The 23,150-nt window shown below is 29.7% G+C and overlaps 1 protein-coding gene across 1 annotated transcript; it reads left to right on the forward strand.

The window, feature by feature from the left end:
* The first annotated feature begins 3,774 nt into the window (after positions 1–3,774).
* LOC143197995 (putative inorganic phosphate cotransporter) lies at positions 3,775–22,060 on the forward strand. The gene is made up of 8 exons (XM_076406892.1): positions 3,775–3,968; positions 9,281–9,468; positions 9,522–9,770; positions 11,476–11,575; positions 11,632–11,820; positions 14,827–15,126; positions 19,775–20,013; positions 21,790–22,060. The coding sequence occupies exons 1-8, from the start codon at positions 3,935–3,937 to the stop codon at positions 21,967–21,969; spliced, it is 1,479 nt and encodes a 492-aa protein (XP_076263007.1). The 5' UTR covers positions 3,775–3,934; the 3' UTR covers positions 21,970–22,060.
* Positions 22,061–23,150: the final 1,090 nt, after the last annotated feature.

Raw genomic sequence — 23,150 nt, forward strand, 5'->3', positions numbered from 1 at the left:
AAGAATGACACAACACATTAATTATTATTACAATAGAATTGTTGGTGTAACACAAAATCTAAATATTCTAGATTTTTGTCGTTGTTTTGATCTGATCGACCATACCTATCGACACGAAAAGACTTAGAAGGACGCCATTAGAAAATGAAGACAATATATTTTCATACAGCTTATTCTTTTCTATAACTTATTCAATGCAGTAGAGTGGGCATGCGACAAATCCGGAGATGTTGTGGAGCAATGTATCCTCATTTCCTGCAGTTTAGCGTATTCTAGAATGTTTCTGTTTGTAAGTCGACCGTAGAAGTATGATTTTACGTTGTGACGTAAAATATAGTAGCGCTATAGCGAAAAATAGACCAATAAAGAGTTAAAGTAGGTTTGGGTAAAACGATTGCGAATATAATGACCCTTTAAGTTCCTATTTTATATTTTTCTACAGACAACAAATTAATGTGACATGCAAAAATTTCATTCTAATATAGAATTCTACAGATTCTTGCATGCAGCTTTTTCAGATTCATAACACAGAAACACTGCAAAAGGGAACCTAGTTTTATAGATATCCAATTGGTGTTTATATACAATTTGTTTTTATGATAACTTAAATCTAGGTAAATAACTAGGAGGACCCATCGGTAAAAATCAGATGGTTTGATTCTTTTGAATCTGTGTCGTGTTCTGATGGTATCCAAAAGTTGCAATACTTCAATATTCTCATGAGAATGGAGTTTTTCATCATGCCGCCTTGCAATTCTCTTGATTTCTTGTTTTGTTTTTTTTTTTTTGCATCAAGCAGAAGATTCGTTCCAAGATATTTAGCGATGTTGCTATATGGAATGATCTGTTAGTCGTGCTTAGTATTATTGGTGCTTCTACGGTCTGATTGTAGGTGAACTGCATATGCGCAGATTTACTTTCATTAATTTTTATTTTCCAAGCTTGTGTCCAATTATTTATATTGCCACTTGCCTGTTGTAATTTTCTTGAATCTTCTATTGTTTCTGACAGCTATAATCGCAGTATCATCAGCAAAAGTAGCTGTCGTAATATAGTCCATTTGTCGTATATCACAAGTGTAGAGTAAATAAAGCATTGGTCCCAGTACATTTTCTGTAGTTTATGAACAAGGCCTTCATGCCAAACCTTATCGAATGCTTGTGCTACATCTAAGAATATAGCTGTGCATACTATTTACTTTCGTAGTCTTACACTAAAGGTTTACCCTTTATAACATATGTTAACATATGTTTTCAATAACATATGTTATTCTGTGGACCTGGTCAACTGTTGAATGTTTGTTAATAAACCGATATTTTGCAGAAATATTATTACTTATACTAGACTTAGATAAGATAACTTATTGCAAAAATATTTAACGTATTTTATTCTTAAAATACGTTATATAGAGTATATTCTAAAAAACAAAAAAATCTTGAATTTAATTGAAAATAATTCCACCTATAATTCCTAGAATCACTTCCCTTCAACTCTTTTGATGAAAATTGTCTCAGTCGTCAATGCCAAACATGTTATGCATCGGTGAGCAGAAAAATGTGTTACGCAACAACTTTTACTAAAGGACAAATAACCAGGAAAGAGTTGTTTACAATGGTGACAAAAGTGAAAATAATTGTTTTACAATTTTTGTCGTTAATTTTTAGTTCATTTCAATGAATACATTCTTAAATCAATTTTAGATGTATAATTCTTGCAAAACCAGTTCAATAAATTGTTTGTGGATCGTAACAGCAGTTACTATAAATCATTTTACGAAAAAAACTAGATTACTAAAACTTTCAGATTGTTTGAAGTAGATGAATCTTTAATCAGTTTTAATTTTGTTAATCTATTAGCAAAATCTATTCATGGGGCTCCTGTATTTTCTTCATGGTTTTCTGCTGGTATCCGCTCTGTTATCAAATTTAAAATTTATCTCTGATTATTATTTTCTCTTAGTGTTTTAATATTTTTATTTTCCTTAAAGGATTCTCATTCTTATATTCATGTTGTTATAGTTCAATTTAATTTTTCTCGTTCACCATATTTATTTACTGGCACCGTAACTACAATATATTTATATTTATTTACCTCTTCAAATTCTTTGTTATAACTTTTTTCTATGTTTCTAATTGTTTTTTAATAACATTGAAAACTCTTAAATTTTTGTATTTTCCTATATTACATTTTTGTGATAACTTTAATTTGTGTTAGTGTCATATTTACAAGTCTTAATTTAGCAAATATTTCTTACTTCACTGTGACTTCCAATAATCGATAGTGTCAATGGACTTGCATACCAATACCGATCATTAAAATTATCATTTTATATTCTAGAGTATTCGCTGTTATCTTCTTAAAATTATTGAATTGGTGAATATCATTTCAACTCCTATTCCAAAGTAATATCTATTATTTGTTTAAGCACACAAACATTTGATCAAGAAATTGGTTATAGAAAAACTATTATTGATTTTCTTTTTGGAAATCCACATTTGCAATGTTTTATTTTCAACCTTACCTCTTTATGTTTTGTACTATAACCAATATGTCCCTTATATTCAACATGTTTTATTCAGCAATGCCATTACTCTGTAATTCCTGTTTATATTTAATTTTTTGTTTACAAATTATCACTATTTGTTATATATGAACATTTTAAAAATACTTTTAAGGGTTCTTTAAAGCTACTCCTAAATATGTTATACTAAACTTTTTTTGACTTTCTTTTTTGTTTCAAAATTAATTCATAATAATTATCAAGTAAAGGAAACATTTAGAAGGTGTTTAAGAATTATTTAAGTTTGCTTTGTAATTAGAGACAATAAAAAATTTTAAAAAACCTTTAAAATTCGTGACCGAGACAAATCTAAGCCCAACATTGCTCATTAAATTTGTGATTGAAATAATAAAGAAATGTCAGATTGGAAAAAGAAAACTGCACATACAGAACTTAAAATGATGGTAAAATATAAAAAATCAAAATATTGTTAGTAGGTTTTCTTGAAGATGAACGGTATTCCTACTGTTGCGATAACAGCAGGTTCGAATCCTGCTGCGGCATGGTCGTAAATTTATGGTTAAAATGTGTGATTGTGCTAAGCAAGAGTGTAAAATCCGACAAGGAAAATAATCCCAGTCACGCCAATAACCAGGCTGGGTAAAACCGGATGTATTCTGGGATGATTTCTCTAAAGTTGGTTACTGGCCAATCCGTTTAATGCTGAGGCCCGTGGTTCGGAGCCCACGTTAAACTTTAGGCCCAGTCCAGATAAACCTATAGTTGGTAAAAGGAGACTTTAAAATATATAAAAAAAAAGATATAAGTAATTTAATTAACAACTGTTCAGTTGTATTTTTTTTTGTTACGTAATATTACAAAAAAAAAATCAATTTTAATTGATGTTGATGTACTTAAATTCAGTGTTCTTGACAATTATTTTATTTTTACTCATCTCTATTTTAAATAATTCAATTTACTTAAATACAATGTACATTTAGCACATTAATAGTATAATTAACAACGTTCTTCGAATCTGTAATACGTAAAATGAACCCCGAAACACAGCAAAGTCGATTAGTCCTTGTGTTTTTTCAAATTAGATTACTAAAAAATTTACATTTACTGTTCATGTTTCGTAAACTGGATATCCCATTTATAAAATATGTCATGTAACCGCTGGTGCAAAAAATCTTTACTTCGAATTGAAAATTTACACAAACCAAATTCCCCGTGTCTGTATACGCGTTTATCGTCGTTGTCAATTGTGGAACAGTTCCTTCTCAGTTTTCGATCTGGTACCATCATTACAAAGGTGATGATCGGGAAAAGTTTTTGATTAAACATTAATAATAGTGTACCTATTGGTGTTAGGGAAAATTAAGGGAAATCAACTGGTTTATTTTTACATGTTTGGTGTTGATATAAGCGAATATGTTAACCGGATGGAGACTAAAGTTATCAAAATGTAAGTAAAAGCATTACTAAATATGAAACTTCATTGAAATAATATTTTATTTCGGTATGTAAATCCTAAATTATTCTCAGTAACTAACACTAATAAAACATTATATTTGTAGCTTAGAATAAATTCATTTTTTGAAAATATTTACTTAGACAATTTTTAAAGTATTCAAAAAGCAAATATTGTCATTAAAATTTGACTCTTTAAAAATATTCATTTTTACTTAAACGCTTATCGAGATTTTAGTCCAGTGTAAAAATATTTTCGATTTATATATGGATGAAGTTTTAATTATTATAACGTTCTTGTACTATTTCGAGCATTCTTATATTATTTTCAAAGGCGTGTGCACTTATCTAAAATATCCAGAGTAATAGTTTACTTCAATCAAGATGTATTGGAAAATAATGGAAAAAAGTTCCCACCGTTTTCCAAGCAATGAGAAGGAAATTTACTAACTAATGTGTTTAAAAGGAAAGATAATTTAACGGAGTAATTCTAGTAAAACTAAACTTAATTATTTGGATTATATTTAATTGGAACCTCTATGGGAAATTATTATAGTTTTTAACTTCATTTCATTTACATCATATGCTGTAAAACCAGGGCAAACTTACTTAATAAAGAAACAAATGAAATTAAAATATTTTTCTTGATTCTACTTTATATATTGCAATGTTAATTATATAATGAAAATAAAAATTTACGCGAATTGTAATTTACGGGATATTTAGAAAATTAATTCAGGCACACTATAAAACTATAATAAATAATATAATTTTGTTATTGTGTTAACTATTTCAATGCTCTGTATTCAAAAAGAAACTCTGTGTGATCCAAAATATAGTAAGACTTACTTAATAAAACAAACCGAATATTTATTTTCCCAAATTTATTTTGATCTTTTTAAAAATGTCCCCCTTGATAACAATTAAAATTTGGTTTGATTTGATGTACAGTTTGAGGTCATTTTCAATTCAATGTTGATATATTTTTAAATTCAAAATAATAACTTCGAAATTATTTGTAAATTTAACGACTAACCCAGAAATGTTTAAAACCGACAGGCTAAAAATTGTTGATGGGACTGAAATTCTTTAATCATGGTGGTGTATTAAAATAGAATGTCAGATTAAAAATAAACGTTGCGATTATTTTTTGTAAATCATTATGTTAATTTTCTGGAAAATTTTGATTCATTGATAATTAAAATAGACAGAAAATTACATTTCATCCTTATATTGTTTGACACAACGATAGTCTCACATAGGTGTTAACAATTTATTAGCCTAGCATTTACCTACTAGTTATCTTCTTATCTAAATTAAAACATCACAAAACTGAATAGTAACTAACAATGAAAATAAATATTGAGCAACAAATCACAGCAGTTACGATTCTATTAATAGCGAAAATTCGAACAACCTCAATACTGTTGGGCCGTAAGAAAAAAATGATTTGATTAAAACAATAGAAAGGGTATTACAATGAACAACTGTTTAATGCTTAAGTTAACAAAAACAGCTTAAAAATGAGCTCGTATTAACCGCCAAGAAATATCTGTCATCATTTTCCAACTATGAATGGTATTTGACTGAAGATTAGTTATTTATTTTTATAATTATACTTCGTAATGTACTTCGAACAATATGCCAATAAACAAAGTATTTCCAAAGGATCAGGGCTTATTTGAATAAAAGACATAATAATATCATAAAAATATAAAAGTTTGATTACAACACAAATTATAAACTAAGCTGATCTAATACATAAACTGCACCTCGCCTGTTATTTACATTAAATTTATTAAGAATAATTGTTGTTGCTATAATATATAAAATTTTTACAATTTGTTGGTAGTCAGAATATTTTACATCGCATGAAACGAACTATATTTGTTTGGTATCGATCAATTTTTACACTTCTTCAGTATTTCGAACCCAAGTGTCGGCCAAGCCATGCTGCATCGATCTGAATAAGTGATAAAACAAAAGAACTTTCCATTTGAGCTGCAACATTTTCCTTGCTATTTGGAAACAATTGATTCATAAACTACTAAATTGTGTGAAAGTTCTTTGAAAGTTTGAGCTGGATTTTCATCCAATAAGTCCTTCAATTAATTATCTTTGACATTAATTATTAATTACATTAATAATTAGCCTTATTCAAATCGTTCAAATAAAAATTAATACCTGACGATAATCAAAACCAAACACCAAAAGAGTCGAGGAAAAATGAATGTTGAAGATGCAATTTGGAACGTTCTATTATTAGCGTCTGCATACAATGAATAACTAAAAAGTACTAAATGAAAAACTCTTAAATTACGTAAAGAAATGTTAAAACCATCAAATTCAACAGTTAGTAAATTACTAATTTATTTCGCATTACCACCATCATATATGACTGATCAAAATGCATGTAAACTAATACTAACTTGTTCTAACTAATAACACGTTACTCAGTTCTCCCAACAAACTAACAAAACCAATTATTTTTTTAAGTTATACGAGTTTATTCATCATAATAGAGAGTATGCGTATTATATAGCAAAAGTATTTTGAAGTAGAATTCGTCTTTGGTCATATCGGAGAACTTTCTATGCACCTAAGCGTATATTTGATTAATGTGTTGGTTTGGTAATTTTAAAACTACGGTGTTCCCAAATTTTTATATAAAGTCATAGACATATAATCTTCTGATATCAAGCTGATATTTGCTAGACTTTAATTTTTTTATGCTGGTATGATCTCGTTTAAACTCCGCATAACAAGCAATAACAATTCATTTGATACACGGTCTTCATGATGCTCAGAAAATATACCGTGGCAACATAGTAAATAAAACATCCAAAGAAGTTTTGTACTTACGTCATCTAAATTTGTAACGCCAAAATGTCGTAATTTTGCCGCATCAACTCTGAGTATTATGTATTATGATTTGACATACAACGAAATTTTAATCTAAATTAAATAATTAAACAAAAATAATGTTATCGAATATAATTTATTTTAACATTATAGTAAATCTAATGTATATATTGTCGAAGGACTTAAAACTACAATTAAATACCCAGTTTTAATACTTTGCAGTTTAGGGTTGTGTTTGATTATATTTACATTGAACTCTTTTCCACACCACTTATGACTTAGAGTTCTAGGTGCGTTTGTAGTTGTATCCCCTGGAGGCCTAATCCACCTAATTAGCAATTGTATATCCAAGTGATATATTTTACTTACAGTAGAAACCATATTTACATTTTACGTTTAGATCTTGTATCCTTCAGTTCAGTGTTTCATTGTAAAGACATTTTTGTATCACTGTATTTCTCCTTAGTTTGTTCTGTTAATATCTGTATACATCTTTCTTGATAAAACTAGATTTAATCAGTGCATTCTCCTTAATACCTTTTCCATATCTGTAAAACAGTTACTATTCTTTCACTCCTGACACATTTTAACCAAATGCTCATATATATTCTGAACTATTTCACAAATATCTGTCCACATTTCCTACAGTTATCATATATTAACTATATACTCACCTTTACTTTCCACAGTTATTACCCTGTCTTAGAAATTGACAGCATTGAATCATATCATATTCAGAAAGTTTCATTCAAGTGAATAACTAAGCTGTTAATTTCCAATATATCTAACATTTTTTCACAAGTCCACCATTTGCCTATTTCTTCTTTAATATGTCTGATCGAGTTGATCCAAACACAAGGCGTTATTAATCATTCCTGTTTCCAGCATGAAGTAGAATATATCTGCAATAAATTATAAGTAAATATTATGACTAATAAAACTTAATCAATCGTTATTCCAACGTTTACCTTTTTCCGTCAACTATTGTTGTTTTAACACTATTTTTAATATCATCTTGCCATGAGTGACCATTCATCCCATTCTAAAATATCCATAAATAATATTTAACAGTAAAATTGTTGACTTCTTTAATGAATTTTACGGGCAAGAGGGGGTCTGCATTATCTCGTTCCTACTCAAAGTAACTGATTGGAGAAGCAATCTGTTTGGCTTCGAAATTTTCAATCAACGTAATAAAAAGCAGCAATTTTAAATTTCTCAAAACAAGCAAAGCATTAATATAACGTTTGCCGGTTTATAAGCTCTTATCATTAATGTCTTGAAGAATTTTGTATACGTTTGACAACCAGACGACTTTGGCAGGCTAGTTCGGTAACACGTTCGAACTTATCACACAGCATTGTGTCTCTTTTTAACTAGAATAAAATTATAAAGAAAATTTTGTCTGATTCTAAAAGGAATTTACAAATTGCGGCAAGCAATACATTAAAGATCCCGATAACGTATATACAAAACTTGTTTGGACAGACTACAGAATTCTTCAAACGATTAGAGCATTTGAACTCATACAGAGAGCATTCAGTAAATAAGCACAATTGTATGAAAAGAAATACGCTAACACCTCTACTAATGAGACCTGAATTCTTATTTTGAACGTTTTGCTAATTAGCATTGTCATGATAAAAAGTTGTAATTTAAATTGTCATATCACTCTGTAATAACAGAAAAGCAATATTTATTTTTACCATAATGATATAATATGTTCAAAATGTAAATAACAAAACGTCAAGAATCTTTCAATTTGATTAAGATATTATCATTATCTTTATTTGTTTAATGTTGATAAGTTACTTCACATAATAAATAAACAATAAAATTAGTTCAAAGTAAATATTTTGGTTAATCACGGGTTTGAATACTGCTCGGCCATGTATTTCAATTTATGTTTGCGACTATCCGTACGTAAGAATGTAAAATCTACCAATGAATATATCAGTCACATCTGTAATTTGGAGAGTATGTCTTTTGGTGTAGTATCTAAGTTGGTAACTCAACACTTTGTACGCTTAATGCCGAGGACCCTGATTAATAGTTATTAAAAAGTCATCACTGAAATATAATTAAGAATACATATATTTTCAACAAATGCTCGTTTTTACAGAAAATAATATGTCATAATTCCTATAAGATAATAGTAATATTTAATAATATGAATTCTTAACAATATAATGATCTATACGTAAAATGCTTTGACGCACTTTGAAGTGAACAACAAAAGAAATTGGCTCTTCAAAATATTCCATTCTGTTCTACCTTAATATTCCATAACTTAAGCCGCATTTTATCTACAAGAATTAATTCTCTTTATAGTTAATACTGACTTGTCTAAATATAATGTTATACTCTATAACAAAAATTTTGCGAATTTTTTCCATTTCCACGAAATGGTTACTTTATAATTCACTATAACACTCTTTGTTGTAGGTTTTTTAATACCACAAAGATACGTACTAGGAATCATGGGATTTTTTGCAATAGCAAATGCATATACAATGAGGGTGTCTTTATCTCTAGCGATTACTGAAATGGTAGTCCCAATTAAAACTACACAGTATTACGATCCAGATGCATGTATACCAGAAGAGACTAATGCAACAAATAGTGTTATAAAGGTACATTTAGGTCATTTTCGCTGATTTATTTGGCTAGAAAAAGAACTTTGTAGGATCAAACAACGCTTTATGATTGGGATGAAAAGACCCAGGGACTTATTTTAAGTTCCTTCTATTGGGGTTATGTCATCACTCATCTTCCTGGTGGAATATTAGCTGAAAAGTTCGGCGGGAAATATTCCTTGGGCTTAGGTATTTTATCTACCGCCATTTTTACACTGATTACTCCTTTTGTAATTATTGGTACCAATGGAAATTGGAAGGCAGTTACAGCTTTAAGAGTAATAGAAGGCTTTGGTGAGGTAAGTTTTTAGGTAAACCATTTTAATAATAATTACTCGATGCTCCCAGTGATAGATATATTATTATAAATAACAATCATAACAATGTATAGCATGGCTACTTGGAAATTCATCCGTCAGTTCAATAAAATTAATTGTGTGTTACATAATATTAAAATAATGGTTTGGGTAAAAACTAATGGGGTTTTTTCCATGTTTCTCAAAGGAAATATGTTTCTTTATATTTATGCAAATATTTTTATTATATTCAAATAACGTTCATATAAGAATAAATTATATATTTTTAATCGATGACCTTTTGCTACTTGTTATTACTTTGTAACAAAACCATAATTCAGTCTCTGTAAAACTTCTTATATTTCTAAGATATTTAACAGCTTCATTCGATTAAGAAAGCTTGGCAGAAACTAGAACAAATTGTAGTCGTAGTCGAATGAAACAAAACCCGAGCTATACGATGTACTAAAATTTCCGTGTTAATCTCCCTCAATTTTTGCCGTGTCGCTATTAAAAACGTTTTTTTAAAACGAGTTTTATAACGGAGGAGTTTTTAGAATTAAATCCAGCAAACTAATTTAGTTTCCAGCTTACGTTATATTAACTCGTCTGCGTCGCATTTTAAAAAATCAAATTATTGCGAAAATTAGTTTCTGGAATACATTTCTACACAAATAAACTTTTGACCTGCTAAGAACCGAAATGACTTTTCCTCTAAATTATATTCATCTACAGAATTTCTTTCAATAGGTATATAAACCATTTCTAACGTTTATATATTTCTTATAAAATAAATAATCTATAACATATTTAGAGAATTATCTAGAAAATATATTGAAAATAAATCAGATATTTTCCTGATGAATGACATCATTTTCTTTATAAAATTAGAATGACGAGCGAACAACGGACAAATTGTGAACAATAAAAAATCACTACACTATCATAAGTATAAGTGACCCTAGAAATGATTAAGGCCAGTACGGAAATGTTATTTCAACTGTTTGGCGTTCTGATTACGTAAATGTGTTGATCGAAGAGAATACCGTCAGTTTATAAGAAGTATATATACATTTGAGGAGGAAATTTATAACATCAAAGACAGCGAAAAAACAAACGGAGAAGGACCGGCAAGTTTTAGACCATTCATTATTCTTTCGACTAAATACTAGACCTGCTTTCCACTGAATATTGGATCTGATTTTGGCGAGTTTTGAAAACTAAACATAATGCCCTCAAAATCAATCAACAAAGTACTCCAGTCATCTTATGTTGGTCCAGTCAGGTGTATGCAAGTGCTAAACAAATTATAGATTGCATATTGAGTTCGCCAATGAGATGTAATCTCCCAATGTCAATTCTGCGTTTGAAACGAGTATCCATCAATCAATTCTTACAATTATCCATCAAGAGCTTTATCGGCTGCCCGGCTCGTTATTTGCCTTACAATTTAAAATTACCACTTTTGTTTCCTCCGCTCTCCATTAATTTTAACACCATTTACTCCGTATTAAATTAGTAATATAAAATTGTTAGCAAAAATTATTTATTCGGCCAAAATCCGAAACAATAAGTATTTTTAATAAAATTTAATATACTGAAATGGTGAATGCGCCAGTTACAAATATTTCGAAACAAAATTACAGTGCAAATATTTATGCCTAAACATGCACATTATCATAATATTTAATAGATAATAATATTTTAGGGCACAACGTATCCAGCTCTTACAGCTCTATTAGCGAAATGGGTACCACTAAAGGAACGAGCCACCATCGGTAGCCTTGTTTATTCTGGAAGCCAATTCGGTACGATGTTTTCCAGTATCACTAATCAAATAAATTTTACTTTCTATCTATTCTAGGAACAATTCTTAGCAACCTTATAAGTGGGGAACTGATACGATACACTCAGGATTGGGCTTCGGTGTTTTATTTCTTTGGTGGTCTCGGCATAATATGGTTCATTATTTGGGTGATGTTATGCTACTCGGAACCAGAAAGTCATCCATTTATCACCGATCGCGAAAAGGAATATCTACAAAAGGAATTGGGTAATTAAAAAATGAGCTAATACTACTGTTATTAAAAATGTTTTCTAATGGGTTCTTTGATTGGCTCAAATGAATGCCAATTTTTGATTAATAGAAGAAATTATAAATAATCATCACTACTTTTAACGTCTTACTATTTTTTATCACAATACAAATTTATACTGTATTTGTTATAGTATATACATATTTATATATATTCAATAATTTATCCATATAATAGTTTTAAAATATATTGGAATAATTAATAAAATGTATAAAACCTTCTGACATGATGCCAAAACAATTGTATAAACAAGAATAAATGTTTAACTAAACTACTTCTTAAAATATTTTACAACACTCTTTTACATGTTATTTAACGGCATCAATTTAAATCAAAATACGTCGGTTACTGTTATCAAGTCTCTGAATTTGTTTTAATCGCAGATATCTATTGGTAAAAATGCTAATTATAAATATAAACAACCTAACGTAACTGTTAGATTCAATGGTTTTAACATTTCTCTGCGTTTTCCATTTAGTTGTTACAAATTAATGTAATGTTTTTTTAGAGTCGCTCCAGACTAACTACGGCGCCCTCTACTAGACATTGTTTTTCTTTTTCTACATATTAGAACAGGGCTCTCTTATCGGTAGAAAACATATTTAACAATAGTATTATTAAGTTTACATTTAGTATACATACGGTAATCATGGAATGTTCGAAATTATATTTATATCTTCAATACACTTGAACAAATATGCTGACAAAACCCATAAAATTCTTTAAGAAACTTACAATGACGCTACTCCTTTATTGAAGCCAAAACATTCGTACTAGAGACATTCAACAAGTTGCTTGGAATAATACTTCAGAAATTAAAAACACAACTAAAGGAATTAATTATCCAAAAGGAGTGAAGGAAATGGTAGCTGCAAAACGTAAATTATGAAAAAAATGGCAACAAAACAGAACATCTGAAAATAAAAATAGTTTAAACAATATAACCCAAAGACTGAAAAATGAAAATACTCACTCTGGAAAGCCACAAAATATCTAAAGCGGTCATGTCTACACAGGCCATCTATGAGACCTATGTGGGAATTGGGCACGTGACAATCACCAAAAAGCAGAAGCATTTGCTGAATATCTAGAAAACACTTTCAAACCAAACTAAACTAATACTGAACATAATTTGCCAGACATAGAAGCTGAAAATTCGATGATTGAATTAGTCACGCCGAAAGAGCTAACCAAAGTTTTTAAAACTGACATTAACCCTAGGAAATCACCAGGCTACGATTTAATAACAGGAGAATTACTGCAAAAACTACCAAGAAAGGGAATTATAAAACTCACCAACTTGATCAATACAGCCTTTAGATTAACATGTCCCACGCATTTGGAAGAATTTTTAAAAACTCCTGTTGAAAAGAATAAAACTGATCATAGAGAGAAAAAACCAAATACCAACACACCAGTTTGGGTTTATTAACAAGCACTTAATAATTGACCAGGTCCACAGAATAACAGATGTTATTGAAAAGCCTACGAAACTAAAAAGTATGCTCAGCTATACTCTTCGATAAGTTCTGGCATGAAGGCCTTGTTCATAAACTACAGAAAATGCTACCAAAATAACACACCGAATTAATAAAATCATACATTACAACCAGAATGTTTAGAGTCAAACAAGAAGAAGCTTACTCTACAATAAAAGAAGCTAAAGCAGGTGTACCACAAGGAAGTGTACTGGGACCAATGTCTTATCTACTCTACACTTGTGATATACCACAAATGGAGAATATTACGATGGCTACATTTGCTCATGATACTGCGATTATAGCTGTCGGAGACAATAGTGCAGAAGCCTCAGGAAAATGACAACAGGCAAGTGACAATATAAATAATTGGAAACACAAGCTTGGAAAATAAGAATTAATGAAAGTAAATCTGTACATGCGCAGTTCATATCAACAGACCATACAAGCACAAATAATATTAAATAATACTATCATTCCATATAACAACAACGCTAAATATCTCGGAATGAATCTTGATGCAAAACTTCACTGGAAGGGACATATAAAGAAGAATAGAAAAGAATTGGAATTGAAATATAAGAAAATGTACTGGCTAATTGCAAGAAAATCGCAATTATCAGTACATAATAAATTGATATTTTATAAGCAAATACTGAAACCTATATGGACATACGAAGTTCAATTTAGGGGATGTTCTGTAAGGAGTAACCTAAATAAAAACAAATTTTTCAGAACAAACTCCTGAGAGGTATTGTGGGCGCACCAAATACTATAGGATTGATTACCGATATTGAGGCTTTCAGACACCCACACTCAGTCAGGAAATCAAGAGAATTGCAAGGGGGTATGAGAAAAGATTCCATCCTCATGAGAGTATTGCAATATTGCAGCTTTTGGATATCGACTAAAAAGAATTAAACCATCTGATCTTGTGTGGTGTTGTGTAGTAAAGTGCATATAATAAAAAATATAGCAGTGACATGTATAAACAATATTTCACCAGAGACTGAGATAGCGCCGATGGGTCCTCCTAGTTATATACCTAGATTTAAGTTATCATAAAGACAAATTGTAGGTTAGACGGAAACCACTAGTAACAATGTAATAATTGAATAATAAAAAAATGTGAAAATCCAAGTTAAATAACTTTCAGGCGGCTTGGTTCGAACATGGTTTCAAAGTGTTGAAGAAGTGCGAAAATGAACCGATAATGAGATAGCTGACCAATCAACATCGTGCTTTACACCCTATATCGAGAAAGATAACAAAAAGTTGTAGAAAATTATTAACACAACTTTTATTAATATATAACGCACTGATTTGTCTTAATAAATGCCTCTTTAAAATTGAATAATCGAAAAAAATATTAGAATATGTGCAAGCACCTAATCAATATTTTTCCATATATTTCAATATATTTGAATTATATTGATTACAATCAAATAGTACTAATACTTAATTATTTTGTCTTTTGCCTTTTAGGAAGTCTATCTACTGAAAAACCACCGATTCCATGGAAAGGCATTTTAACTTCTGTTCCGGTTTGGGCACTAGTTATCACTCAAGTGGGCCACGATTGGGGATTCTTTACCATGGTCACTGATTTGCCTAAATATATGAAAGATGTGTTGAAGTTTAACGTATCTCAGAACGGAATTTGGTCTTCAGTACCCTACGTAGTTATGTGGTTCACTTCCTTGGGTTCAGGATGGCTTTGCGATTTTTTAGTCAAGAAAAAAATAATGGGACTAACATTTTCACGAAAATTCTTCACTAGCATAGGTATGTATAATTGTATAATAATCAATTATTATGTTAAATTAACACGAGAGGATTTTTATTACAAAGTATCATCTTTCGCTAAGAGAAAGTCTGTATCCATAAAAACACATATACATATAATAGAGAACTTGAAAAACGTGTCGTTAAAATATCCACGTTACTTATTGTTTACCTTTAACTTTTATCTATTTCAAATTCAAAAAGAAAGAGCTGTTGGTAAATGTTTTATCTATAAATACAATCAATATGTATTATAAAATATAATCATTACTGTATATTGCTATATACGAGGGTCACTATTTACATTATGGGAATAAGAAAAAAACAAATAGTTAAGCTGCGAATATTTTTTTATTGTTTTTCAAAGTACTCGCTACGATGATCGATACACTTTTGCATACGCTTAAACCAATTTTCAAAGCATTTATTCCATTCCGAATGAGGTATTTTCAAAACATGATTTTTGAACGCTTCAATAGGTTCTTCGGGCATTGAAAATCGTTGACCATGCAATTTGTTCTTCACGGATGCGAACAAAGAGAAGTCATTGGGTGTCACATCAGGGCTATATGGCAGATGTCCCATCAATTCGATGTTATGGATGCTCAAATAGTCTCTTGTTTGAGCCGATGTGTGATAGCTCGCATTGTCATGATGAAGAACAATCCAGCGTCTCTTGATTGTTTTCCTTATTTCACCGAAGATGGTTGTGTACCAACCAGAATTTACTGTTTTACGATCTTCTAAAGGCACTGTTGCAATATGATCAGTTTTACCAAAGAAACAGGCCACCATTTTCTTTGAAGTACTTCGTGCGCGAACCATTTTAGTTGGATTTGGTTAATCTTGGAACACCCATACAGTCGACTGCTGCTTATTTTTGGGCTCATACGAATATATCCATGATTCGTCACCTGTCACGATTTTATAAACGTCTTTTTTAGCACCGCAATTGAATTTCTTTGCACCAATCGACATGAGTCTTTTTTTGAGCGATTGTCAAATTGCGTGGGATCCAACGCAAACATAACTTTCGCACACCTAGGTGTCCATAAAAAATATACTGGTGTAACTAATGTTTAGGGATACCTCAATCTCACAATAGGTGACATGACTATCTTGCTTAACCATTTCGCACACAGCTTCGATGTTTTCTGGCACCACAGCCGATTTTGGACGACCTTCACGAACTCGTCGAACAACTAACTACGATCATGATTGAATTCACTAAACCAGCGATACACGGTGGTTTTTGATGGAGCTTCATCGCCAAACATCAAATTAAGTCGATTGATGCACTCTTGTTGTGACAATCCACGTCGAAAATCGTAAAATATCATCGCAAGAAATGTTCACGATTTTTTGCCAAGACGAAACATTCAAGTAAATATAAAATAAACAAATAGCATCCTTGCGACAAAATGTTGTGAATACGTATATTGTCAAAAATGTCAATTTACGATGGAACCGTCAGATGGACTCAGATAACAGCAGTGTTGCCAATTTCCGAAATGTAAGTAGTGACCCTCGTATAATCCGAATAATAATAATTAAATAGACAATGTTAAAATAAAAGTTATATTAAAATAAATATTCATAAATAGTAAAAAGTAACTAATCTAAATAAAAAAATAAGGAAAATATAGTTTTCACTAATTATAATAGTCATCACTCCATAGTTAGGGCTGGGGAACAACGTGTACTTCTCAAACAGTACACTGATGTTGGTGCCACGAACATTTTTCACCAAATCTCGCCACAGTTTAACATCGGCCGCAGTATTCTGACCGAGCACAATGTGAGTCGCTTATATTTTAGATGTTTTTCGATGATCTTGATTCATGTCGATTTCGCTACAAAAGTCTGCGAGGAATTCGTTCACTTTTGATTCGACAGGAGTGTCCATATGGTCTGGATTGAACTTCTCTAAATTTGTTCCATAACTGTGTTCTAATTATCGCATTCTAAACGAATGATTTCATAGCTAATATGATCTTGGAGAAAAACGTACAGAAATTACCTTAACCATCACATTTGAAAGACATATAATAAATCATTCAGAATAATGAGCAAGATAACCAAACACCGTCTTAGAGAACCAATAGCCACAGTAACTTGGCTGATTCGGTGTATTACATCGACGGTAGATGCCACTTTTTGTTCCAATATTACCGATCCCACTTGTTCCAACTAGATTTATAACGATTTTGGTATTGTCTTAATTAATTCTAGAAACATATGGTTCTGCGGTTTGAACTATATCATATAAAATGCTAGAAGCCTCAATATCTTTATCATCGAATATAGAGCTATCATCAGCAAATATCAAATCGCGCAAAGAGTTTGTAGTATCATATTCAATACCAATTATAATATCACATTTTATTGTTATTTTTCGACATAACTGTCTGCATCATTTACCAGTTCACCTGATTTTATTTAGTCTAAATTTTTTCAATCTTTTGCAAAATTCTGAAAATGCCAGTATACAAATATACTTTTTAGAAAGTTTGCCCGTTTTTTATTAGTTTTTAGTTTTACATATATTTTACTTTTTACGTTCAATATTTTTCAGTATTTTTTTTCGTAACATCTTTCATCTTAAAGCCTACCTATATTTAAAAAAACTATGGACTATTATTAATTTTATACTACAATTTTCCAACCAAGGTGTGTAGCGACTATGTAATTGTGAAATGACATATTTGCAAAAATATATATGACCAAGGTCTGGCTCTTTTCATACATCCCTCGTATGACGTGTAACTTTAAGGTAAGAAAATTGAGTAAATATATTATATTCAAAGGTCGACAATGATTCTTCCAAATACATTTTAAACATATTTAAATATTTAAATAAGATATAATTGGTTAATTTTTTACTAATAATATCAGCTAAATATAAAATTTACAGTAATTAAGTACTTTCACCATTATTATTTCTAAATATGAAACAATTACAAAACTGGTACCATGAATGGTCGCTATCGTTAAATTATATTTGCTCTAGTTTAGTAATACTAATTAGATAATGTTAAAGCTGAATAGAATAATGAATTGTTGGCTGTTATAATGAATTTAAAAATGGTAACAAACGTTCAAGAGGATATAACTGACAAGAAATAAAAACAACGTTTGATGTTGGAGTTATTTTTTGCAATATGATAATTCTGATTTTCTTGGTAGCAAAGTGGGAATATTAATGTAAAAAGCAAAGAAATAGTAAAAAATTGGACATTTTAGTCAATTACAAAAATAAAATAAATCAAAGCTATTCATTCTTCATATACTCTTCTTATTCTAGAGGGGCCAGAGCAACTATTACTTGTTCTTAAATCTCATAAAGTGGGAAGGTCGGAATTCTGCGATGTGAAACTGTGGCCAAATCTAGTTTATATATCAGTTATTATATATTAAAATAAAAAAAATAAAGCTATTATAAGGACACCCCCTTCAGTAGAAGCTTAAAGAGTGGCAAAAAGGAGATATATTTTTGTTTCTAGATTGGAGATTATTTATATTATTAATGAGAAGAAACTGGTTTTCAATGTGTAAATAAGGAATAGAAACAAAAACTTGTACTTTGCAATTTAAAAACATATGTCAAGTGAGTTGAAGAAGTTTATAGAACTTTATACGAAATTCAGAAAAATATATTATTGAATACAAAAATTCTATTTCAGTTATAATAAAACCATACATCATTAAAATAGCTATTGTAGACAACTTGCGTAGTCGAAACTGTATATGACAATTTCAAATATCCAATCTCCTATTGTGGAATTTAAGGAAGTCAAATATGTTGATGCACCGCTACAACAAAATAGCACAACAAGAGAGTGTCATCGGTGTGTTAGCAGTAATCAACCACACTATCTCATAGGAATAGAAAGAAATTTATTTAATAAATTCAGATCGGTACAAAAAACTTAATAGAAGTTCATGTTACAGTTTTAAATACAATTTTTTATTCTCTATTTTCAAATATAAATATTATTCTAGATTATTATCGACATTTTTGTTTGATGTTATTAAGTTACAGTTAAAAATCAAGCATTGTCCGCATTTAAAAATCAATAATCAGTTGGATAAATTAAGTTGTAATCAATAAAAGCATTGTTATGATTTTGACTTTATAAGGAAGAAGCTGAGTGACAAAACAATGTTACCCTTATTGTATTGTTTTGAGAAAAGTACAACGTAAAATTTAAACAATTCTATAGACAATATAACTGATAACAAATTAGCTTCGATAATCGGTTCGGCGACATAATATAATCGTCGAAAATCTGACATGTTTTTAAAACAATGCGCGGTTAATTAAAAAACAAACAAGTCGTTTTATTAAGCAACCATCTGATATTTGGTTTCCAGCGACATTGTTTTGTTTTAACCCATCTAACCCATGAAATTTCCGTATACATTCACCAGCCGTTCGTTTAGAAAAGTCACTAATGTTTACATTTTAAATAAATGCATTACGTAACCAACTCAAATTCGCATTCGTTGACCGAAATATCAATCAAGTTGACCAATTCTACCTTCACGGTCAATTTTACGGTTTAACATACAGGTGGTTGTTGAAAAGATTGCGTGAAAAAACAAGGACGAACGAAATTGTATACAAATAATTTTTATTTTTGTTTAGCATCTATGGGTCCGGCAGTTTTCATCCTGGTGGCTTCTTATGTCGGGTGTGACCGTATGTTAGCAGTTTGGATGTTTACTATAGCCATGGGCCTAATGGGATGCTACTATTGTGGTATGAAGATCAACGCTCTGGATTTAAGTCCAAACTTTGCTGGAACTCTAATGGCAATTATCAATGGTCTTGGCGCAACTAGCGGTATCGTAACCCCCTATCTAGCAGGTGCATTAACTGAAGATGTAAGTCAAATTGCAGAGAAAATAATATTAGTAACCTGCTTGTATATCATTGCGTTATTATTATTATCTGTATTATATTTTGCAACATTTTTATTTAAAAGACTTGGAAATAATATTTTTAAAACATTGCATACACGAAGTTTTACTGAAAACAAAACTGATATATCATTCATTGGTGGAAAAATAAACATTGTCAAATGTATGCATAGAAACAAATATTATTTTAATATTTTATCTACAATGGTTTTGACACCATAAACGATGAGCACTGAAAACTATAAAAAAAGTTATCAGATAAGTAATGCAAGATGTCCTAAAATTAATAACCTTCAAGTAGATTTTTTTTCTTCTGATCAAATTTTGTATCGAGTAAGCGTCATTTGAAACAAAAGCAGATAAGATATATCGACTGTTTTTAAAAATCCATACTAGTGCTGATTTAAGTGAAACAAGTTATTGGAATAGTATGAAAATAATGAAGATGAAACTGGCGACCAAAGTTAAATGATCATTACAAATTATTATGTTATTAATTGAAACAAATATCTAAAAATGTAACTTTATGAATCGTCGATATTGAATGAGTGAATTGAAAAAAACAAAATTTGAAATAAAATATATTGTATGAACTTCTCCGAATAAAGTTTAAGAAAACATTTAAAATTATTTGTACATCTCATTAAACATTACTCAAGGAAATAAAAATCACTTACAACCAAAATTTGATTGGCAGAAAAATTTTTTTTACTGTATTACTAGCTATTTAGGGCTACAAGAAATTTTGAGTACTACGTGAAACAAATATGTAAAGCGTTTATAGGCGATTAAAACGATTTATAATTATTTTTGCAATACCAAAGGCAGAAAATAGAGGAAATAATTCAAAAAATATCCAATGGCGAAATAACCAAAAAAACTGAAACATGGAAAGAGCATGTTACCCAACTTAGGTATTAAAAAAAAATTCAAAAAGGCCACACAATAGAAACTCGTGCCCCATCCCCTGTAATATTCTTATATTATATGCTTTTGATTGATGCCTACATAGATTAAGCCCTTTCTAGAAAATGGTTAAATTATTTTTAAAAAATTATTAAGTATTAAAAATGAATAGAAAATATAGACAGAAATTAGTTTAAAGCTTCTTCAACAAAATTATATAATTTTTATAGTACAAATCATCTATCGTTATTTTGCCGTTAATTATATTGAGGTCACCTTTTAATGGATCTGAACAGCTGTTGCTTATTGAGACACAAATATGGAAAATATGGCATCAGAAATATTATCCTGCTATAAGTCTTTAAAAATTTACTTCTTGTAAAAGCCAATAGTATCTCATTACATAGTCGGTTTTCCACTATCACATCGATATATTCCTTCTCCAAATCTCAGTTCTCAAATCTAAACAGTTTCTTATAATTATTTTCCAACTTTATGTCTAACCTCCCCTCTTTTATTAACAGTCGTTAATTACATTCAAATTCGTCCTATTATTTTTTTTTTCATTTTTGCTCTATTAATTGACAACTTCATTACTTCATATACTATATAAACTATTATTAAAATGTAAGTTGATCCATGTTGTATTTCATTACTAAGAACGCACCCAAAAACATACATAATGTATATTTAGTGTAGTATACCTAAAATTAAAATATGACCAATAAGCCCTAATGACATATGGCATATAAAATAGATTATAAAAATTAATAGAGAGCTAAATAATTAAACGCAAGTATATACAAAATCTTATATGATTTTTTTTTGTTTTAGCATACATTGAAACAATGGCGACTAGTTTTCTGGATAACATTTGGAGTATTTGCGGTCACTAATCTAATTTATCTTACATGTGGTACTGGCAAGGTACAAAAGTGGAATAATCCAGAAAACAACAGAGAAAAACCGAACGAAGATAATGAAGAAAAACAAATACAAGACTATAAGTTTTAAGTATATTCCCCAAAAGTTATAACAAATAAACTAATATAAATCTCTTGTATTTTTGTACAAAGTGTTATTAAATTATTTTAGTAGACCTCTATTTAACTGTAGTTTTATTTTCGAAATAATATTTTCAAATAGAATTTCAATGCATATGGAATCAGGTTTGTTAAATATTTTCTCCGACGTTTTCTCACTAAATTATAGATGAGAATTTTCATTAGAATTCTTATCAATAGTATCACTTTCTATAAAGTGATTACATTAGTGGAAATATTCAAAGAAACTATTAAAATAAAATAAATATTTTCACTGAAACCTATTATAACAGATGGTTTCACAATGTTTGTGTTCCATCAGAGATTGCGCTCTTGCGTTTTTCGATTGATTATGGGATTAACCGAGACATATTTCGTAGAAGCGCTAGGAGTATAAGCTTATGGAAAGAGCGCAAAATGAGACACATTTGCTAAAAAAATACCAGTTAACCCATTCAAATGCAATTTTTAAAATAATTTAAGAATTTTGCTCCTTGTTTTATCGCAAATGGTGAACTTTGGGTCTATATCACCATCTTGAATAAAATAAAGAGGCGGAAAAAATTATTTATGGATTATCTCTAATATGCTGAAATAATAATGTCTTTTCTCTGTATTCTCATTTCGTAGATGAAATAACTAACTTAATTGTAATTCATTTCAAATTATATTTAAAACGATAAAATTTCATTTCTCTTGTGACATAACAAAAACTTGTTGAATAATGATGATTTGTTACTAATACCTTTGCATTTATTATAGTATAAATGAGTAAATTATTTAACAAATTATGTGGTAATAATTATTAGTTAGTAGTGTGACTTGTGTAGTTTTAATATATTTGTAAATATTAACAGAAAAGAGTAGGCAATGCATTAATGAAAAATATATTTCAATAAATTATCATTTCAATGTAAGTCGTTGTTTTTTTTCTTAATTATTTCAATAGCAGCTCTTGTCTATGTATCACTCTCATACTTGAAATGATGTGAAGTCATTTGATAATATTTCAATTCAGATAAAAGCGATATCGGTCATAATAAAAAATAACCCAATTAGACGTCTTACCAATATTTTCATAAATTGATATGTTTCTGAAACCATTCTTATAACAGATATTATTGTGGAAATAGGACATTTATATGGACAATC

Source organism: Rhynchophorus ferrugineus, unplaced genomic scaffold (assembly GCF_030347505.1).
Source record: "Rhynchophorus ferrugineus isolate W39M unplaced genomic scaffold, kcgeb_rfMv2 rfM1, whole genome shotgun sequence".
Classification (NCBI taxonomy): domain Eukaryota; kingdom Metazoa; phylum Arthropoda; class Insecta; order Coleoptera; family Curculionidae; genus Rhynchophorus; species Rhynchophorus ferrugineus.

What these genes read in the sequence shown, in the direction of transcription:
- LOC143197995 (XM_076406892.1), top strand. Translation starts at nt 3,935, where the DNA reads ATGTTAACCGGATGGAGACTAAAGTTATCAAAAT. An exon ending in GAGACTAAAGTTATCAAAAT is followed by an intron (nt 3,969 to 9,280) that starts GTAAGTAAAAGC and finishes TCTTTGTTGTAG; the next exon opens with GTTTTTTAATACCACAAAGA. An exon ending in CAACAAATAGTGTTATAAAG is followed by an intron (nt 9,469 to 9,521) that starts GTACATTTAGGT and finishes AGAACTTTGTAG; the next exon opens with GATCAAACAACGCTTTATGA.